Source organism: Rhinoraja longicauda, chromosome 3 (assembly GCF_053455715.1).
Source record: "Rhinoraja longicauda isolate Sanriku21f chromosome 3, sRhiLon1.1, whole genome shotgun sequence".
Classification (NCBI taxonomy): domain Eukaryota; kingdom Metazoa; phylum Chordata; class Chondrichthyes; order Rajiformes; family Arhynchobatidae; genus Rhinoraja; species Rhinoraja longicauda.
Genome location: NC_135955.1, coordinates 94,413,508 through 94,434,408, shown reverse-complemented (window position 1 = coordinate 94,434,408; position 20,901 = coordinate 94,413,508). Strand labels below are relative to the sequence as shown.

Sequence of the window (20,901 nt, the reverse complement as noted above, 5' to 3'; positions counted from 1 at the left end):
GGCCATGCTCCCCGTACACACTCTGTTAGCCTACACTGTCCGGGACTGACAGCAGACCCTGGGCCTAGTGTCCGGGCCTACAGTGTGCTGGCCTACAGCGTCCGGGCCTACAGCGTCCGGGCCTACAGCGTCCGGGCCTACATTGTCCAGGCCTACAGTGTCCGGGCCTACAGTGCTCCCCCGGGCCTAATACGGGACAAGGGTGGTCCCGTACGGGACAAACCATTTTAGCCCAAAATACGAGATGTCCCGGCTAATACGGGACAGTTGGCAACCCCTGGTTTAGAGATACAGCACGTTAACTGGTACATCTGTTTACATGCTGTCTTACTCTATGCTTCGATGTTCTAGCCACTTTCACCTTTATTTTACACAGTATAATCTAGTCATGTTTGGTTTAGTTTAATTTGGAGATACAGAGTGGAAGCGGGCCCTTTGGCCCACCGAGTCCACGTCAACCAGTGATCCCCGCACACTAGTTCTATCCTACACACACTAGGGATCATTTACAGAAGCAATAAGTGCATTTCTTTGTAGTGTGGGAGGAAACCGGAGCATCCGGGAAAAACCCACGGGGAAAACGTACAAACTCCGTACAGACAGCATCCGTGGTCGGGATTGAACGCGGGTCGGTGGCGCTGTGAGGCAGCGCCGCCTATTGTAGAGATTGTCAATGCTACAGTAAGTCCCTCTGACTCCGAGCTTTGTGTCGGTTTGCAGCGCACACTTCCAAGAGTTTTACAGCAAGGATCCTGCCCGCAGGCAACAAGCAAGGAACAGCTGGTCGAACACCTCCCACAAGCTCTGGAGCATCCTCCAGATATATGCACCACTAGCACTTGGCCAGGAAGCCTCCTCCAAACTTCTTGAAACAGGTATTCTTGAAAACGTCAACACTAATCTCAACTGGGTGCTTGCCTGTACTCTAGGGTGGCCAACTGTCCCGTATTAGCTGGGACATCTCGTATTTCTGGGATAAAATGGTTTGTTCCGTATGGGACTGCCCTTGTCCCGTATTTGGCCCGGTGGGCGCTGTAGGCCTGGACGCTGTAGGTCCGGGGGCCCGGGCGGCCGCCATTTGGTGGAGCGGGAGCACGTGGCCGCTGGCTGGGTGGGTGAGGTCACGTGGTGCGCGGGGCGGTGACGTCAACTTTTGTCCCTTATTTGGAAGTGAGGAAGTTGGCAACCCTATTTACCACTCACTCTCTACATGTGTTGCCACTTTCAGGGAGCTGTGGACTCAGTCCTCAATAATGCTGTGAGGAGTTTTGCCATTACCTTTACAAAGTAAAACGTAAACACCATTACCCTTTCCCCTTTCATTAGACCTATCAAAGAATGATCACACCAACTTCAGCTAATCTGGCTTTTACAAACTGCTAATTATTTATATCCATCCATCCATCCATCCATCCATCCATCCATCCATCCATCCATCCATCCATCCATCCATCCATCCATCCATCCATCCATCCATCCCTCCCTCCCTCCCTCCCTCCCTCCCTCAACGAACGCTAGTGGGAGAACTGGGGGAGTGGATAGAGAGGGAAAGCAGGGACTATCTGGTTAATTGCTATCCCCTCCTCCTTCCCAGTTCTCCCACTAGTCTTCCTGTCTCCGACTATATTCTATCTTTGTCCCACCCCCTCCCCTGACATCAGTCTGAAGAAGGGTCTGGACCCGAAACGTCACCCATTTCTTCTCTCCTGAGATGCTGCCTGACCCGCTGAGTTACTCCAGCATTTTGTCGTCCATCCGTCCGTCCATCCATCCATCCATCCATCCATCCATCCATCCATCCATCCATCCATCCATCCATCCATCCATCCATCCATCCATCCATCCATCCATCCATCCATCCATCCATCCATCCATCCCCGTGACCTGCGTGGGTTTTCTCCGGACGCTCTGGTTCCCGCCCAAGCTCCAAAGACGTGCGGGTTTGCAGGTTGATTGGCTTCTGTAGAGATTGTAAATCGTCCCTAGTAAATAGAATGATTCAGGTATACGGGGATCACTGGTCGGCGCGCACCCGGTGGGCTGAATGCTCTGTTTATCTAAACTAAACTAAGCTCAATTAAACTCTGCCACAGAGGGCAGTGGAGGCAAATTCACTGTTTGAATTTAAAAGAGAGATAGATAGAGCTCTAGGGGCTAGCGGAATCAAGGGATATGGGGAGAAGGCAGGCACGGGTTACTGATTGTGGATGATCAGCCATGATCACAATGAATGGCGGTGTTGGCTCGAAGGGCCGAATGGCCCCCTCCTGCACCCATTTTCTATGTTTCTATTTTCTAAACTGAACTAAATGTTCCAGTTATTGAGCAGGAGGTCAAACAGGGACTACAGACCAAAGGCAGCCCTGAGAATCACTGCCTTTGGTTCAAACGCCACATCACGGACATCGAGTACAATCTATCGAGTGAGAGAGCTGCAGATTATATTGATGTCCTGCCTCGGACGCCACAGCTCAATCTACCAGTGTGGAGAGCCCACTCCATGTTCCTGGACACCATTCACGCGAGGGTAAGAAGCCGTTCAGTTATAACTTCCCCTGTTATCAAATTATATTAGGGGCGGTCACGGTGACGCAGCGGTAGAGTTGCTGCCTTACAGCGAATGCAGCGCCGGAGACCCGGGTTCCATCCCGACTACGGGCGCCGTCCGTACGGAGTTTGTACGTTCTCCCCGTGACCTGCGTGGGTTTTCTCCGAGATCTTCGGTTTCCTCCCACACTCCAAAGACGTGCAGGTTTGTAGGTTAATTGGCTTGGTTATAAATGTTTTAAAAAATTGTCCCTAGTGGGTTTAGGATAGCGTTAGTGTGCGGGGATCGCTGGTCGGCGCGGACTCGGTGGGCGCAAAAGGGCCTGTTTCCACGCTGTATCTCTAAACTAAAGTAAACATAACACTATACAATGAAGTTGGCACCTTATGTTTGTTGGCCTACGTGACACCAAATAGGATGCCAATGTACAGATGATTTTATAAACTTTTCAAGATCCACTATAGATCTTTTCATTTCACTCTCGGTGGCGCAGCGGTAGAGTTGCCGCCTTACAGCGCCGGAGACCCAGGTTCCATCCTGAGTGGTCAGCACGCAACAAAAGCTTTTCATTGTACCTCGGTACACATGACAATAAACTCTAATTTACCCAACTCAACTCAAACTGGAGGCTCCAGGAGAAGCGGGGGGTTAAACATCTGTGGTCCCAGCGAGAACGTGCAGCGCCGGAGACCCGGGTTCCATCCCGACTACGGGCGCTGTCTGTACGGAGTTTGTACGTTCTCCCCGTGACCTGCGTGGGTTTACTCCGAGATCCTCGGTTCCCCCCCACACCCTCGGTTCCCCCCCACACAAGAGATTAGTGGGCAAAATTAGAGCAGATGGTATTGGGGGTAGGGTATTGACATGGCTACAGAATTGGTTGGCAGACAGGAAGCAAAGTGTAGGAGTAAACGGGTCCCTGTCAGAATGGCAGGTAGTGGCGAGTGGAGTGCCGCAAGGCTCGGTGCTGGGGCCGCAACTATTTACAATATATATTAATGATTTAGGTGATGGGATTAAAAGTAACACCAGCAAGTTTGCGGATGACATAAAGCTGGGTGGCAGTGTGAACTGCGAAGAGGATGTTAGGAGGTTGCAGGGTGACCTGGACAGGTTGAGTGAGTGGGCAGATGCGTGGCAGATGCAGTATAATATAGATAAATGTGAGGTTATCCACTTTGGCGGCAAAAACAAGGAGGCAGATTATTATCTCAATGGTGTCAGATTAGGAAAAAGGGAAGTGCAATGAGACGTGGGTGTCCTTGTACACCAGTCACTGAAAGTAAGCATGCAGGTACAGCAGGCAGTGAAGAAAGCCTTCATAACGAGAGGATTTGAGTATAAGAGCAAAGAGGTCCTTCTGCAGTTGTACAGGGCCCTGGTGAGACCACATTTGGAGTATTGTGTGCAGTTTTGATCTCCTAATTTGAGGAAGGATATCCTTGCTATTGAGGCAGTGCAGCGTAGGTTCACGAGGTTAATCCCCGGGATGGCAGGACTTTCATATGAGGAAAAATTGGAAAGACTGTGCTTGTATTCACTGGAATTTAGAAGGATGAGAGGGGATCTTATAGAAACATATATAAAATTATAAAAGGACTGGACAAGCTAGATGCAGGAAAAATGTTCCCAATGTTGGGGGGAGTCCAGAACCAGGGGCCACACAGTCTAAGAATAAAGGGGAGATCATTTAAAACTGAGATGTGAAAAAACTTTCACCCAGAGAGTTGTGAACTTGTGGAATTCTCTGCCACAGAGGGCAGTGGAAGTCAATTCACTGGATGAATTTAAATGAGAATTAGATAGAGCTCTAAGGGCTAGTGGAATCAAGGGATATGGGGAGAAGGCAGGCACAGGGTACTGATTTTGGATGATCAGCCATAATCACAATGAATGGCGGTGCTGGCTTGAGGGGCCAAATGGCCTCCTCCTGAACCTATTTTCTATGTTTCCAAAGATGCACAGGTTTGTAAGTTAATTAGCTTGGTGTAAATTGTAAATTGTACCTCGTGTGTGTAGGATAGTGCTAGTGTACGGGGTGATCACTGGTCGGTGTGGACTCGTTGGGCCGAAGGGCCCATTTCCGCGCTGTATCTTTAAACTAAACTAAACATGCAAACTTTGCATTCTAGCCACGGTCAGGAGTTGGCTCAGCTTGCTGGGGTGGTGAAGGTGTGAGGTCCTTGTTTCAGGAACAAGAGGCTTCATGAAATGTAGAAACAAGGAACTCGCTTTGGATTAATTGTGATTTGTCCCTAGCGTATGTAGGATAGTTAGGGTCGCCAACTGTCCCGTATTAGCTGGGACATCCCGTATTTTGGGCTAAATTAGTTTGTCCCTTATGGGACTGCCCTTGTCCCGTATTAGGCCTGTGGGGTGCTGTAGGCCCGGACACTGTAGGCCCGGACACTGTAGGCCAGACACTGTAGGCCCGGGCACTGTAGGTCCAAACGTTGTAGGCCCGGACATTGTAGGCCCAGACACTGTAGGCCCGGACACTGTAGGCCAGACACTGTAGGCCCGGACATTGTAGGCCCGGACATTGTAGGCCCGGACACTGTAGGCCCGGACACTGTAGGCCCGGACACTGTAGGCCCGGACACTGTAGGTCCGGGTGCCACCTAACGGAGGTTGCTTAGCAACCCGCCTCCCGGCCTGGGCAGCCGCCATTGTTGGAGCGGGAGTATGTGGCTGCTGGCTGGGTGAGGTCATGTGGGGCGCGGGGCGGTGACGTCACCTTGTCCCGTATTTGGGAGTGAGGAAGTTGGCAACCCTATCCAGCACTGTTTCTCGCCTTGGTGAAATGTCGCTCTCTTTGGTCTGGGGATGGTGAGACAGTGGCAATAATTTGTCCACTGGTGGCAGGTGCAATCAGCTAATGGGCCATGCGAGAGGGATCAGACTCGGGAAACTAAACACCAGCCGATGTGTCTCTCTCCTGCTATGCTGGAAGCCAAGAGTGACTGTATTAAAAGGAAGCAAGTGCCAGTTGTTTGCTTATGAAACAGAACACCACGCCGTGTGATTTACAGCAACACAATTATATCTAAATTGGATTTACCTTTCTACACCTGAACAATGGACCATATTCATTCCAGCACTTCATAATTGATGACTTTGGTGTTTCATTTCCAAAGCTTTGCTTGCCAGAACATTAGTAAATATTCCGCTTAGACTCCGCCAACTAATGACATCTACTTCAATGGTTTGTAGATAACCTTGTCCACAAACAATCTATTGCAAAGCAGAATGGTCTGAAATTCATTCGGAATGACAGCTTTAATGTAGACTTAAACACGTTTATTTGAGATAGTGTACAATACAATACAATACAATATATCTTTATTGACATTGTACAGGGGTACAACGAGATTGGGAATGCGCCTCCCATACGATGCAATAAATTAATTAGCTAGTCAGTATTCATTTAAACAACCCAACAAAACAAATTGTAACAGTTTTAAAACAGAATAAAGTGCAAGTAGGTCTGTGCCGGTTCACTGTGCGATGTGACCATCCAGCTCAGCAGGACCGGTTCATAGCAGCTATGGCCCTGGGGATGAAGCTGTTCCTGAGTCTGGAGGTGCGGGCGTAGAAGGCCTTGTATCGTCTGCCCGATGGTAGAAGTTCGAACAGACTGTTGTAGGGGTGTGAAGAGTCTTTGTGGATGCTGGTGGCTTTTCTGAGGCATCGTGTGTTGTAGATGCCTTCCAAGGCTGGTAGCTGTGTTCCGATGGTCCTCTGAGCTTTATGGACTACCCGCTGTAGAGCTTTCCTCTCTGCCTCCGTGCAGCTGAGGTACCACACAGGGATGCCATGCGTTAGGATGCTCTCTATGATGCAGCGGTAGAATGTCGTCAGCAGCTGTTGGGGTAGACCAGACTTCTTCAACGTTCTTAGGTAGAACAGTCATTGCTGTGCCTTCTTGACCAGCGCAGCGGTGTTTTTGGACCATGTTAGGTCCTCCGAAATGTGAGTGCCCAGAAACTTGAAGCTGGACACTCTCCCCACATTGTCCCCATTGATAAAGATCGGGGCGTATTCCCCGTTGTGTGACCTAGGGAAGTTGATGATCAGCTCCTTGGTCTTGGTGGTGTTTAGGGACAGGTTGTTATCAGAGCACCAGTCCGCCAGGTTCTGCACCTCCGCTCTGTAGTTTGTTTCATCACCGTTGGTGATCAGCCCGATCACCGTTGTGTCGTCTACAAACTTGACAATGGTGTTGGTGTCGAATGCAGGAACACAGTCGTATGTGAAGGGGGAGTAGAGCATGGGGCTCAGAACACAGCCCTGTGGTGTGCCGGTACTCAGGGTGATAGTGGAGGACAGGTGCGGGCCCATTCTCACTGTCTGCGGTCGCTCCAGCAGCAAGTCCCAGATTGATTCCTGGGATGGCAGGACTTTCATATGAAGAAAGACTGGATAGACTCGGCTTGTACTCGCTAGAATTTAGAATTTAGAAACTTACAAAATTCTTAAGGGGTTGGACAGGCTGGATGCAGGAAGATTGTTCCAGATGTTGGGGAAGTCCAGAACAAGGGGTCACAGTTTAAGGATAAGGGGGAAGTCTTTTAGGACCGAGATGAGAACGTTTTTTTTCACACAGAGAGTGGTGAATCTGTGGAATTCTCTGCCACAGAAGGTAGTTGAGGCCAGTTCATTGGCTATATTTAAGAGGGAGTTAGATGTGGCCCTTGTGGCTAAAGGGATCAGGGGTATGGAGAGAAGGCAGGTACGGGATACTGAGTTGGATGATCAGCCATGATCATATTGAATGGCGGTGCTGGCTCGAAGGGCCGAATGGCCTACTCCTGCACCTATTTTCTATGTTTCTATGAAGTCCAGGATCCAGTCGCATAACGACGAGCTGAGGCCTAGCTGGTGAAGTTTGGTGATGAGCTTGGTGGGGATGACTGTGTTGAAGGCAGAGCTATAGTCAATGAATAGCATCCTCACGTTAGATAGATAGATAACCTAGTAAACCTATGCTGCACGCCCTCAATAGCAAGAATATCCTTCCTATTAGGATAGGAGTTGAATTAGGCCATTCGGCCCAGCGAGTCTACTCCGTCATATCCATCTCTGCCTTAAAAATATCCATTGACTTGGCCTCCACACCCATCTGTGGCAATGAATTCATAAGATCATAAGTGATAGGAGTATTATTAGGCCATTCGGCCCATCGAGTCTATTCCGCCATTCAATCGTGACTGATTTATCTGTCCCTCCTAACCCCATTCTCCCGCCTTCTCCCCATATAACCCCTGACACCCGTACTAATCAAGAATCTATCTATCTCTGCCTTAATCTGTGGAACTCATCGCCACAGAGGGCTGTGGAGGCCCAGTCAGTGGATATTTTTAAGGCAGACACAGACAAATTCATGATTAGGGTGGGTGCAAAGGGTGATGGGGAGAAGGAAGGAGAATGGGATTAGGAGGCAGAGATCAGCCATGATTGAATGGCGGAGTGGCCCCAACGGGCCGAATGGCCTAATTCTACTCCTATAACGTGTGAACTTGTAAAAATATTCATTAAGTTGGCCTCCACAGCCTTCTGTGGCAATGAACTCCACCGCACGGTCACGGTAGCGCAGCGGTAGAGTTGCTGCTTTACAGCGAATGCAGCGCCGGAGACTCAGGTTCGATCCTGACTACGGGTGCTGCACTGTAAGGATTTGTACGTTCTCCCCGTGACTCGCGTGGGTTTTATCCGAGATCTTCGGTTTCCTCCCACGCTCCAACGACGTGCAGGTTTGTAGGTTAATTGGCTTGGTATATGCAAAAACATTGTCCCTCGTGGGTGTAGGATAGTGTTAGTGTGCGGGGATCGCTGGTCGGCGCGGACCCGGTGGGCCGAAAGGGCCTGTTTCCGCGCTGTATCTCTAAAAATAAACGAAACTAAAGATTCACCATCCTCTGACTAAAGAAATTTCTGCTCATCTCCTTCCTAAAGGGACGTCCTTTAACTCTGAGGATTATTGAGTAATATTAATTGTTCTGCCCATAATAGCTTCGTCACACCAACATATATGAATACAAGATCAGCTGGGGGCGGGATGGAATCAGTCCACACCTCAACAGGTCCCACTTTTTCTACACCGAACATCTGTGTAATGATTTTCGAAAGACCTTCATCTCCAGTTTTAACAGGTCAGTGGCCCTCCCTCACTCTCATGTAACAGAAATTAAAATCTTCAAAAAAAACCCTAACGTGCTGGAGTAACTCAGTGGGTCAGGCAGCATCTCTGGAGAACATGGATAGGTGACGTTTCACAGAGTGCTGGAGTAACTCAGCAGGTCAGGCAGCATCTCTGGAGAACATGGATAGGTGACGTTTCACAGAGTGCTGGAGTAACTCAGCAGGTCAGGCAGCATCTCTGGAGAACATGGATAGGTGACGTTTCACAGAGTGCTGGAGTAACTCAGCGGGTCAGGCAGCATCTCTGGGGAGAAGGAATAGGTGACGTTTCAGGTCGAGGCCCTTCTTCAGACTGAGAGTCAGGGGAGAGGGAAACGAGGGATATAGACGCTGATGTAGAGAGATATAGAACAAACGAATGAAAGATATGCAAAGAAGAAACGATGATAAAGGAAACAGGCCTTTGTTAGCTGTGGGCTAGGTGAAAATGAGTTACAGACAATGAGACTCAACAAGACGACTTTGAAACTGGTACAGTGACTTGGCTGAGGGAGGGGCGGAGAGAGAGAGAGGGGATGCAAGGGTTAGAAAGTGAGAGTAATCAATATTAAGATTCGTTGTTTACGCAAGGTTTGCTTTTGATTCAAACCTACTCCATTGTACATGACAGTGTAAATGTGGCTGTAATTACATAGACGAAAGGCCAGGGGCATTTTACTAATGGTAACCAGGTAACAATTGCTATGGTGAAGCCCTGTTATAAAGTGTGAATGTTAGGAACAGAACCAAGTTAAATTATAACGTCGGCATTTAAGATCAAAAATTGTCACTTAGCCCCAGTTGTTTAATGGTGAAGGTAGACACAAAATGGTGGAGTAACTCAGCGGGTCAGGCAGCATCTCTGGAGAGAAGGAATGGGTGACGTTTCGGGTCATGAAAAGTCACCCATTCCTTCTCTCCAGAGATGCTGCCTGACCCGCTGAGTTACTCCAGCATTTTTGTGTCTACCTTCGATTTAAACCAGCATCTGCAGTTCTTTCCTACACTGTTTAATGGTGAAAATCACCTTAAAACGAAAATGTCCTTTGACTTGGTGATCCTCGACACGTTTGATCAGTCGCTTGGAGTGGAAGGGACAAAGCCCTCACAAGCGCGTCCGAGTGTTCTCCCCTGTGAAAGTGGCACGGTGGCGCAGCGGTAGAGTTGCTGCCTCACAGCGCCGGAGACCCGGGTTCCATCTTGACCACGGGTGCTGGCCGTATGGAGTTTGTACGTTCTTCCCTGTGACCTGCGTGGGTTTTCTTTGGGTGCTCCGGTTTCCTCCCACACTCCAAAGACAATAGACAATAGGTGCAGGAGGAGGCCATTCGGCTCTTCGAGCCAGCACCGCCATTCAATGTGATCATGGCTGATCATTCTCAATCAGTACCCCGTTCCTGCCTTCTCCCCATACCCCCTGACTATGCTATCCTTAAGAGCTCTATCTAGCTCTCTCTTGAATGCATTCAGAGAATTGGCCTCTACTGCCTTCTGAGGCAGGGAATTCCACAAATTTGCAACTCTCTGACTGAATTTTTTTTCCTCATCTCCATTCTAAATGGCCTACCCCTTATTCTTAAACTGTGGTCCCTGGTTCTGGCGATCAGTGGTCGGCGTGACTGGGTGGGCCGAAGGGGACTTGTTTCTGCTCTGTATCTCTAAAGTGTAACTCTTCAACCTTGAACATTTCCCCAAAAGGATCGTTGGTTCGGATGGCGCTGAGAGAATGACGGAGAAAGCGAACAGCCGGCACGCGGTGAAGAGCTGGGTCGAGGAGGAGGTTCTGGAGCACGTGGACCATTGCCACACACTGTGAGTATCACAGATCACGGCCGCAACCAAGATGGATGAGAGGGGATCTCATAGAAACACGTAAAATTCTTAAGGAGTTGGACACGTTAGAGGCAGGAAACATGTTCCCAATGTTGGGGGAGTCCAGAACCAGGGGCCACAGTTTAATTCAAATGGGGGGGGGGTGTGAAGGAGGCCGGTCTGTGCGATGGACTGGGCTACAATGCACAACTCTCTGCCGTTGTTTGCGTAACAATATAGCCTGAGCCAAGTTGAACTTTATGGAAAATATACTTGAGGTTGACTGTGTCACGAGCTAATCCATTCACACTAACGTAAAGGAGCGGTCACGGTGGCGCAGCGGTAGAGTTGCTGCCTTGCAGCGAATGCAGCGCCGGAGACCCGGGTTCCATCCCGACTACGGGCGCTGTCTGTGCGGAGTTTGTATGTTCTCCCCCCGTGACCTGCGTGGGTTTTCTCCGAGATCTTCGGTTTCCTCCCACACTCCAAAGACGTGCAGGTTTGTAGGTTAATTGGCTTGGTAAACGTTTTTTTTAAATTGTCCCTAGTGGGTGTAGGATAGTGTCAGTGTGCGGGGATCGCTGGTCGGTGCGGACCCGGTGGGCCGGAAGGGCCTGTTTCCGCGCTGTATCTCTAAACTAAACTAAACTAAACAACACAAGGATTTTATTCAAAGCTACACTCACTTGCAATTGGCACCTGATGTGTTTGTTTACCAGAACGCTGCCTGGATTACGAAGTCTTAGCTACAGGGAGAGGTTGGACAGACCTGCGTAGTTTTCTCTGGAATGCCTGATGTTGAAGGGAGACCTGATAGAAATACATAACACTATACGAGGTTCGGATAGGGTAGACAGTCAGAACCTTGGTCACACGACAGAAATATCAAAGACAGGGCTTTCTCCGGGTGCTCCGGTTACAACTCCAAAGACGTGCAGGTTTGTGGGTTAATTGGCTTCAGTAACATTGTAAATTGTCCCTGGTGTGTGTAGGATAGTGCTAGTGTACGGGGTGATCACAGACTCGGTGGGCCGAAGGGCTTAGAGTCATAGAGTGACACAGTGTGGAAACAGGCCAGTTTCCGCGCTATATCTCTAAAGTAAAGTAAACCAGAAGGCATAGTTTTAAGGTGTGATGGGAAAAGTTTAAAGGAGATATAAAGGTTTAAAGGACATATACGGTGGCGCAGCGGTAGAGTTGCTGCCTTATAAGAAAATAACTGCAGATGCTGGTACAAATCGATTTATTCACAAAATGCTGGAGTAACTCAGCGGGTCAGGCAGCATCTCGGGAGAGAAGGAATGGGTGACGTTTCGGGTCGAGACCCTTCTTCAGACTGATGTCGGGGGGGCGGGACAATGGAAGGATATAGGTGGAGACAGGAAGATAGAGGGAGATCTGGGAAGGAGGAGGGGAAGAGAGGGACAGAGGAACTATCTAAAGTTGGAGAAGTCGATGTTCATACCACTGGGCTGCAAACTGCCCAGGCGAAATATGAGGTGCTGTTCCTCCAATTTCCGGTGGGCCTCACTATGGCACTGGAGGAGGCCCATGACAGAAAGGTCAGACTGGGAATGGGAGGGGGAGTTAAAGTGCTCGGCCACCGGGAGATCAGTTTTGTTAATGCGGACCGAGCGCAGGTGTTCAGCGAAGCGATCGCCGAGCCTGCGCTTGGTTTCGCCGATGTAAATAAGTTGACATCTAGAGCAGCGGATGCAATAGATGAGGTTGGAGGAGGTGCAGGTGAACCTCTGTCTCACCTGGAAAGACTGTTTGGGTCCTTGGATGGAGTTGAGGGGGGAGGTAAAGGGACAGGTGTTTAATCTCGTGCGGTTGCAGGGGAAAGTGCCCGGGGTTGGGGTGGTTTGGGTAGGAAGGGACGAGTGGACCAGGGAGTTACGGAGGGAACGGTCTCTGCGGAACGCAGAAAGGGGAGGGGATGGGAAGATATGGCCAGTGGTGGGAAGCCCCGTTTTCTGAAGAACGAGGACATCTCTGATGCCCTAGTGTGAAACACCTCATCCCGGGCGCAGATGCGGCGTAGACGGAGGAATTGGGAGTAGGGGATAGACTTTTTGCAGGGGACCGGGTGTGAAGAAGTGTAGTCCAGATAGCTGTGCGAGTCAGTGGGTTTATAGTAAATGTCCGTCACTAGTCTGTCTCCTGTGATGGAGATGGTGAGGTCCAGAAACGGGAGGGAGATGTCAGAGATAGTCCAGGTATATTTAAGGGCAGGATGGAAATTGGAGGTGAAGTGTATGAAGTCAGTGAGTTCTGCATGGGTGCAAGAGGTAGCACCAGTGCAGTCGTCGATGTAGCGGAGGTAGAGTTCGGGGATGGGGCTAGTGTACGTCTGGAACAGGGATTGTTCGACGTACCCGACAAAGAGACAGGCGTAGCTAGGGCCCATGCGAGTGCCCATAGCTACGCCTCTGGTTTGGAGGAAGTGGGAGGAGTTGTTGAGGGTAAGAACCAGCTCTGCTAGGCGGAGGAGTGTTGGTCGATGGGGATTGGCTGGTTCTACGGTCGAGGAAGAAACGGAGGGCTTCTTCGAGACCATCCTTGTGGGGGATGGAAGTGTAGAGTGACTGGACATCCATGGTGAAGATGAGGGAGTGGGGGCCTGGGAACCGGAAGTTATCGAGGAGATGGAGAGCGTGTGAGGTGTCTTGGACGTAGGTGGGGAGGGATTTAACCAGGGGGGATAGGATGGAGTCAAGGTAGGTAGAGATAAGTTCGGTGGGGCATGAGCAGGCAGAGACAATGGGTCTGCCGGGACAGTTCTGTTTGTGGATTTTGGGTAGGAGGTAGAATCGGGCCGTGCGGGGCTGGGGAACTATGAGATTGGAGGCACTGGGGGGTAGATCGCCGGAGATGATGAGGTCAGTGATGGTGCTGCTGATAAAGGTCTGGTGTTTATCGGTGGGGTCATGGTCCAGGGATAGGTAGGAAGAGGTGTCTGAGAGTTGTCGTCTGGCCTCGGTCCGGTAGAGGTCAGCACGCCAGACTACCACAGCCCCTCTCTTGTCAGCGGGTTTAATGATTGAGTCCGGGTTGTTGCGGAGTGAGTGGAGGGCTGCACGTTCAGGAGGGGAGAGGTTGGAGTTCGTCAGGGGAGCAGAGAATTTGAGGCGGTTAATGTCACGCCGGCAGTTGGAGATAAAAAGTTCTAGTGAGGGTAGTTGGCCAAACGGGGGGGGGGTCCAAGAGGAGGGGGTCCATTGGAGACGGGAGAAGGGGTCATCACTGGGGGGTGAGGACTCCTTCCCATAGTAAAAGGCTCGGAGGCGGAGGCGGCGGAAGAAGAGCTCCACGTCATGGCGGACGTGGAACTCGTTGATGTGGGGGCGGAGGGGAACAAAGGTAAGGCCTCTGTAGAGTTGCTGCCTTACAGTGAATGCAGCGCCGGAGACTCAGGTTCGATCCTGACGACGGGTGCTGTCTGTACGGAGTTTGTACGTTCTCCCCGTGACCTGCGTGGGTTTTCTCCGAGATCTTCGGTTTCCTCCCACACTCCAAAGACCTGCAGGTTTGTAGGTTAATTGGATTGGCAAATGTAAAAAAAATTGTCCCTAGTGGGTGTAGGATGGTGTTAGTGTGCGGGGATCGCTGGTCGGCGCGGACACGGTGGGCCGAAAGGGCCTGTTTCCGCGCTGTATCTCTAAGCAATAGCGCTCTTCACTGTTACTTGGTACACATGTCAATAATGAACTAAAGTAAACTAATGTCCCCTGAAATACTTAAGCAGCTTAACAAAAGCTTAAACAGAACTTTGAAAAAAATCACAACCTCTTAAATAAGATTAAGACTTAAGTAACCAAGCATGGTCTTGATTTCCCCTCATATAAGTCTCAGGTAACATCAGACACAGAAGCTGATCCCTCCTAATTAATGATATCGTCTGAATTCCACCAGGAAATGTTTGCAAACAATATCGGACATAGAACAGCACGGTGGCGCAGCGGTAGAGTTGCTGCCTCACAGCGCCGGAGACCTGAGTTCTATCCTGACTACGGGTGCTGTCTGTACGGAGTTTGTACGTTCTCCCCGTGACCGCGTGGGTTTTCTCCGGGTGCTCCGGTTTCCTCCCACACGCCAAAGACGTGCAGGTTTGTAAGTTAATTGGCTTGGTGTAAATGTAAAATTGTCCCTAGTGTGTGTGGGATAGTGTTAGTGTGCGGGGCGATCGATGGTCGGCGTGGACTCGGTGGGCCGAAGGACCTGTTTCCGCGCTGTATCTCTAAACTAAACTAAACACTACAGCACAGGAACAGGCCCATAAGTTCATAAGTTCATTTGTTTAAAGATACAGCTCGGAAACGGGCCCTTTCGGCCCACCGGGTCCGCGCCGACCAGCGATCCCCGCACATTAACACTATCCTACACCCAATAGGGACAATCTTTACATTTACCAAGAAAATTAACCTACAAACCTGCACGTCTTTGGAGTGTGGGAGGAAACCGAAGATCTCGGAGAAACCCCACGCAGGTCACAGAGAAAACGTACAAACTCCGTACAGACGGCGCCCGTCGTCAGGATCGAACCTGAGTCTCTGGTGCTGCATTCCCTGTAAGGCAGCAACTCTACCGCCGCGCCACCGTGATCGCCCAGTTGATGACTATTATGACATTACAATGAAAGTCAGACACAACATGCTGGAGTAACTCATCGGGACAGGCAGCATCTCTGGAGAGAAGGAATGGGTGACGTTTCGGGTCGAGACCCATCTTCTGACTCATATCATATTACAATCAATTATTTAAAAGATATTAATAAGTGTTGCTCTTCCATGAGTGAAAAACTTAATTTCAAACATAATTTTGCTTTACTATTTAATTGTACCAAGGATACACATTTTGCGTTGCTGTTTATTTTAAGATCATTGCAAACCATAGTGCGAATTTATTGTTTGATAAATGAGAACAATTGTAGGAAGTAGAGCCCTCTATATTGAAAAGTTAGAGACACAGCCTGGAAGCAGGCCCTTCAGCCCAACAAGTCCGTGCCGACCAGCGATAACCCATTCACACTAGTTCCATGTTATCCCACTCTCTCATCCACTCCCCACACACCAGGGGCAGTTTACAAAGGGCCGATTAACCTACATCCCGCAAGTCTGTGGGATGTGGGAGGAAACCGGAGCACCCAGAGAAAACCCACGCGGTCACAGATTCCAGATTCTAGATTCACGAACAGTTTCTTCACGGCTGTTATCAGGCAACTTAACCGTCCTCTCACCAACCAGAGAGGGGTCCTGACCTCCCATCTGCCTCATTGGAGACCTTCGAACTATCTTTGTAGTGTAAGAAAATAACTGCAGATGCTGGTACAAATCGAAGGTATTTATTTCACAAAATGCTGGAGTAACTCAGCAGGTCAGGCAGCATCTCAGGAGAGAAGGAATGGGTGACGTTTCGGGTCGAGACCCTTCTTCAGACTGAGTAATGTCTTTAATCGGACATTACTGGAGTTTATCTTGCACGAAAAGTTATTCCCGTTTATCCATATTGTAATCATGTAAAGTTCATAAGTTGATAAGTTCTAAGAATTCGGCCATTCGGCCCATCAAGTCTACTCCGCCATGCAATCATGGCTGATCTATCTCTCCCTCTCAACCCCATTCTCCCGCCTTCTCCCCATAACCCCTGACACCCGCACTAATCAAGGATCTCAGAAGGCAGTGGAGGCCAATTTCTTGGATGCTTTCAAGAGCGAGTGTCCCACTTTAGGCGATGTTAAGGCATCTGCCGGTGACTAGGCTGTCGCCAACAGTTCGCCGGGGTGTCGCGGGCGTGATCGTGAGGAGTCTTCCAAGAATTGTAGCTGATCTCAGCGCGTCGCTGAGAAATCAACCGGAGTGAAATTTCTGGGCGACAGCTGGCTTGTCGCCAGGTATCGTAGCTTATTGCGGGCGCTGTCTGTCGCACGCTGTCCCCAGGTTTGCTAGGTTCTCTTAGATGAATTTAGAAGCACGTAATATTAAAATAAGTAAAGTAATTTCAAAATACTATAAAATACTTGTGTTTAACCAATTTATTTACCGTCAGGACATTTGACAGGTAGATTGGAGGCGACAGTTTGACGGTCAGGTAAGCGTGGGGATTTTTGCGATGTTTACGGCCATCAGCGATTACATTTAAAGTGGGCTCCCAACCCAGATATGCAACCCAGAAACCAGATATGCATCTCCCATACATTTTCAAAGAATGCCCACACACTTTTCACAAAAATCCACTTAACCACTTAATTTTTTTTATTTAATACAGCTATTCGTAAACTGGAAGTAAATCCAGTTTATTCGTTGTTACAGTGAAGCTTGGTTTTTAAGTAACCCATACAAGATGTTATATTTCAAAACTCTCAAGTACTTACCGACTTGTCAGTGATTCCAGCGAAAATTAGGACGCCGGAGAAGCATTGACAGCGTGGGAATTTCGCGATGTTTCCGAAGACGCTGTGATCTCGACCTGACTCGGCATTGTTGTGGTCATTGTCGTGGTCATTGTCGTGGTCATTGTCGTGGTCATTGTCGTGGTCATTGTCGTGATCATTGTCGTGGTCATTGTCGTGGTCATTGTCGTGGTCATTGTCGTGGTCATTGTCGTGGTCATTGTCGTGGTCATTGTCGTGGTCATTGTCGTGGTCATTGTCGTGGTCATTGTCGTGGTCATTGTCGTGGTCATTGTCGTGGTCATTGTCGTGGGCATTGTCGTGGGCATTGTCGTGGGCATTGTCGTGGTCATTGTCGTGGTCATTGTCGTGGTCATTGTCGTGGTCATTGTCGTGGTCATTGTCGTGGGCATTGTGCAGTTTTGGTCTCCAAATTTGAGGAAGGATATTCTTGCTATTGAGGGCGTGCAGCGTAGGTTTACTAGGTTAATTCCCGGAATGGCGGGACTGTCATACGTTGAAAGACTGCAGCGACTAGGCTTGTATACACTGGAATTTAGAAGGATGAGAGGGGATCTTATCGAAACGTATAAGATTATTAAGGGGTTGGACACGTTAGAGGCAGGAAACATGTTCCCAGTGTTGGTGGAGTCCAGAACAAGGGGCCACAGTTTAAGAATAAGAGGTAGGCCATTTAGAACGAAGATGAGGAAAAACTTTTTCAGTCAGAGAGTTGTGAATCTGTGGAATTCTCTGCCTCAGAAGGCAGTGGAGGCCAATTCTCTGAATGCATTCAATAGAGAGCTAGATAGAGCTCTGAAGGATAGCGGAGTCAGGGGTATGGGGAGAAGGCAGGAACGGGGTACTGATTGAGAATGATCACATTGAATGGTGGTGCTGGCTCGAAGGGCCGAATGGCCTCCTCCTGCACCTATTGTCTACTGTCTATTGATTGTTGGTGTCACTCTGTTCACAGATCTTCGCTGTTGATGGGGAGAGAGAGTTTTCTGCTCAGCCTGAAGGAATGTTTGCAACAGTCGAAACAGAGAGTGGTTGTGCTGCTTGGGGACGCAGGGTGCGGAAAGAGTTCTCTTGTGGCCAAAGCGTCCATCCTGGCCTCTGAATGGATCTCAGGGTAAGTGCCCCGCCCTCAATTTGTAGCGTTCTTTTGGGGCGGTCACGGTGGCGCAGCGGTAGAGTTGCTGCCTCACAGCGCTAGAGACCCGGGTTCCATCCTGACTCGGGCGCTGTCTGCACGGAGTGTGTACGTTCTCCCCGTGACCACTGGGTTTTCTCCGGGTGCTCTAATTTCCTCCCACACTCTAAAGACGTGCAGGTTTGTAGGTTAATTGGTTTGGTATAAATGTAAATTATCCCTGGTGTTAATGTGTGGCGATCACTGGTTGGCACGGACTTGCTGGGCCACAGGGCCTGTTTGCCGTATCTCTGAACTCTAAACCTTTACCCCTTCACTTTAAACCTATGTCCTCTGGTCCTCGATTCCTCTACTCTGGGCAAGAGACTCTGTGCATCTACCCGATCTATTCCCCTCATGATTTTATACACTTCTATAAGATCACCCCTCATCCTCCTGCACTCCAAGGAATAGAGTCCCAGCTTGCTCAACCTCTCCCTTTAGCTCACACCCTCGAGTCCTCTTTAATTTCCTCTGCACCCTTTCCATCTTGCAACTCCTTTCCACCAGAGGGCGGTCACTGTGGCGCAGCGGTAGAGTCGCTGCCTCACAACGCCAGAGACCCGGGTTCAATCCCGACTACGGGCGCCGTCTGTACGGAGTTTGTACGTTCTCCCCGTGACTGCGTGGGTTTTCTCCGACATCTTTGGTTTCCTCCCGCACTCCAAAGGCGTACAGGCTTGTAGGTTGTGTAGGAAAATAACTGCAGATGCTGGTTTAAATCGAACCCTTCGTCTGAAGAAGGGTCTCGACCCGAAACGTCACCCATTCCTTCTCTCCTAAGATGCTGCCTGACCCGCTGAGTTACTCCAACATTTTGTGTCTACCAGGTTTGTAGGTTCATTGGCTTGGCGCAAATGTAAATTGTATCGGATGGTGTTAGTGTACGGCGGGGTGATCGCTGGTCGGTGTGGTCTCAATGGGCCGAAGGGCTTATTTCCACGCTGTATTTCTAGACTAAACTAAACTATAGACAATAGACAATAGGTGCAGGAGGAGGCCATTCGGCCCTTCGAGCCAGCACCACCATTCAATGTCATCATGGCTGATTATTCTCAATCAGTACCCCGTTCCTGCCTTCTCCCCATACCCCCTGACTCCGCTATCCTTAAGAGCTCTATCTAGCTCTCTCTTGAATGCATTCAGAGAATTGGCCTCCACTGCCTTCTGAGGCAGAGAATTCCACAGATTCACAACTTTCTGGCTGAAAAAGATTTTCCTCATCTCCGTTCAAAATGGCCTACCCCTTATTCTTAAACTGTGGCCCCTGGTTCTGGACTCCCCCAACATTGGGAACATGTTTCCTGCCTCTAACGTGTCCAACCCCTTAATAATCCTATACGTTTCGATAAGATCTCCTCTCATCCTTCTAAATTCCAGTGTATACAAGCCTAGTCGCTCCAGTCTTTCAACATACGACAGTCCCGCCATTCCGGGAATTAACCTAGTGAACCTACGCTGCACGCCCTCAATAGCAAGAATAGCAAGGACTAAAACTAAAATAAAGGGGTATCAAGCACTAAAACAATTAGACATTGATCAACGAATTTGTTTGCCAACTAGATTATGAACCCTATGTAACTGTAACCTTGCCTAGGATAATGGGCATTGACATAATACAGTATAAATGATTAATTGACTGCGTTGCCTGAGGAGTAATTATCTTCAGGGATTTTTGTGTCCATGGTTACAAATAATGTTTAATGAAAACGTGTACTGCATCTAGCGCAATCAAATGGTCTCGTTGACATTGGCCTTGCAAATGCCTAAATACACGTCAATATTGACATGCTTGAATAAACCAACTAAAATTGACCGATAAAACCTTAGGCTAGATGCAGGAAGATTGTTTTTCGGCTTGTACTCGCTGGAATTTAGAAGATTGAGGGGGGATCTTATAGAAACTTACAAAATTCTTAAGAGGTTGGACAGGCTAGATGTAGGAAGATAGTTCCCGATGTTGGGGAAGTCCAGAACAAGGGGTCACAGTTTAAGGATAAGGGGGAAGTCTTTTAGGACCGAGATGAGAAAGTTTTTTTCACACAGAGAGTGGTGAATCTGTGGAATTCTCTGCCACAGAAGGTAGTTGAGGCCAGTTCATTGGCTATATTTAAGAGGGAGTTAGATGTGGCCCTTGTGGCTAAAGGGATCAGGGGGTATGGAGAGAAGGCAGGTACGGGATACTGAGTTGGATGATCAGCCATGATCATATTGAATGGCGGTGCAGGCTCGAAGGGCCGAATGGCCTACTCCTGCACCTATTTTCTATGTTTCTATGTTTCTAAGATAGAAAGACGACAGTGGAGGACAAGTCATTGGGTATTAAAGCAGGGATTGGCAGATTCTTGATTAGTACAGGCAGGGTTGCCAACTATGGGACAAAGGGCGAGGCTGCCGCCCCGCGCCCCACGTGACCTCACCCAGCCAGCGGCCACGTGCTCCCGCTCCACCAATGGTGACCGCCATTGGTGGAGCGGGAGCACGTGGCCGCTGGCTGGGTGAGGTCACGTGGGGCGCGGGGCGGCGACGTCACCCTTTGTCCCGTATTTGGGAGCGAAGAAGTTGGCGACCCTTCTAATACGGGACAAGGGCGGTCCCGTACGGGGCAAACTAATTTAGCCCAAAATACGGGACGTCCCGGCTAATACGGGACAGTTGGCGACCCTACGTGCGGGTGTCAGGTTGTGGGGAGAAGGGAGGAGAATGGGGTTGAGAGGGAGAGATAGATCAGCCACGATCGAATGGCGGAGTAGACTCGATGGGCCGAATGGCCCA

General features: G+C 49.5%; 1 protein-coding gene and 1 long non-coding RNA gene across 2 annotated transcripts in view; both read left to right on the top strand.

The window, feature by feature from the left end:
* The first annotated feature begins 750 nt into the window (after window positions 1-750).
* On the top strand, window positions 751-8,603 carry LOC144592486 (uncharacterized). The gene is made up of 3 exons (XR_013547134.1): window positions 751-875; window positions 2,319-2,527; window positions 8,561-8,603. It is a non-coding gene; the product is annotated as an uncharacterized LOC144592486 (long non-coding RNA).
* An 8-nt stretch (window positions 8,604-8,611) lies between these two features.
* LOC144592274 (uncharacterized) overlaps window positions 8,612-20,901 on the top strand; it is a 65,835-nt gene continuing 53,545 nt past the window's right edge. Inside the window, exons 1-3 of the mRNA XM_078396803.1 lie at window positions 8,612-8,700; window positions 10,427-10,540; window positions 17,908-18,066. Of these exons, the coding sequence (XP_078252929.1) occupies window positions 10,455-10,540; window positions 17,908-18,066 (245 nt within the window). The 5' untranslated portion in view covers window positions 8,612-8,700; window positions 10,427-10,454. The remainder of the gene's footprint in view (window positions 8,701-10,426; window positions 10,541-17,907; window positions 18,067-20,901) is intronic.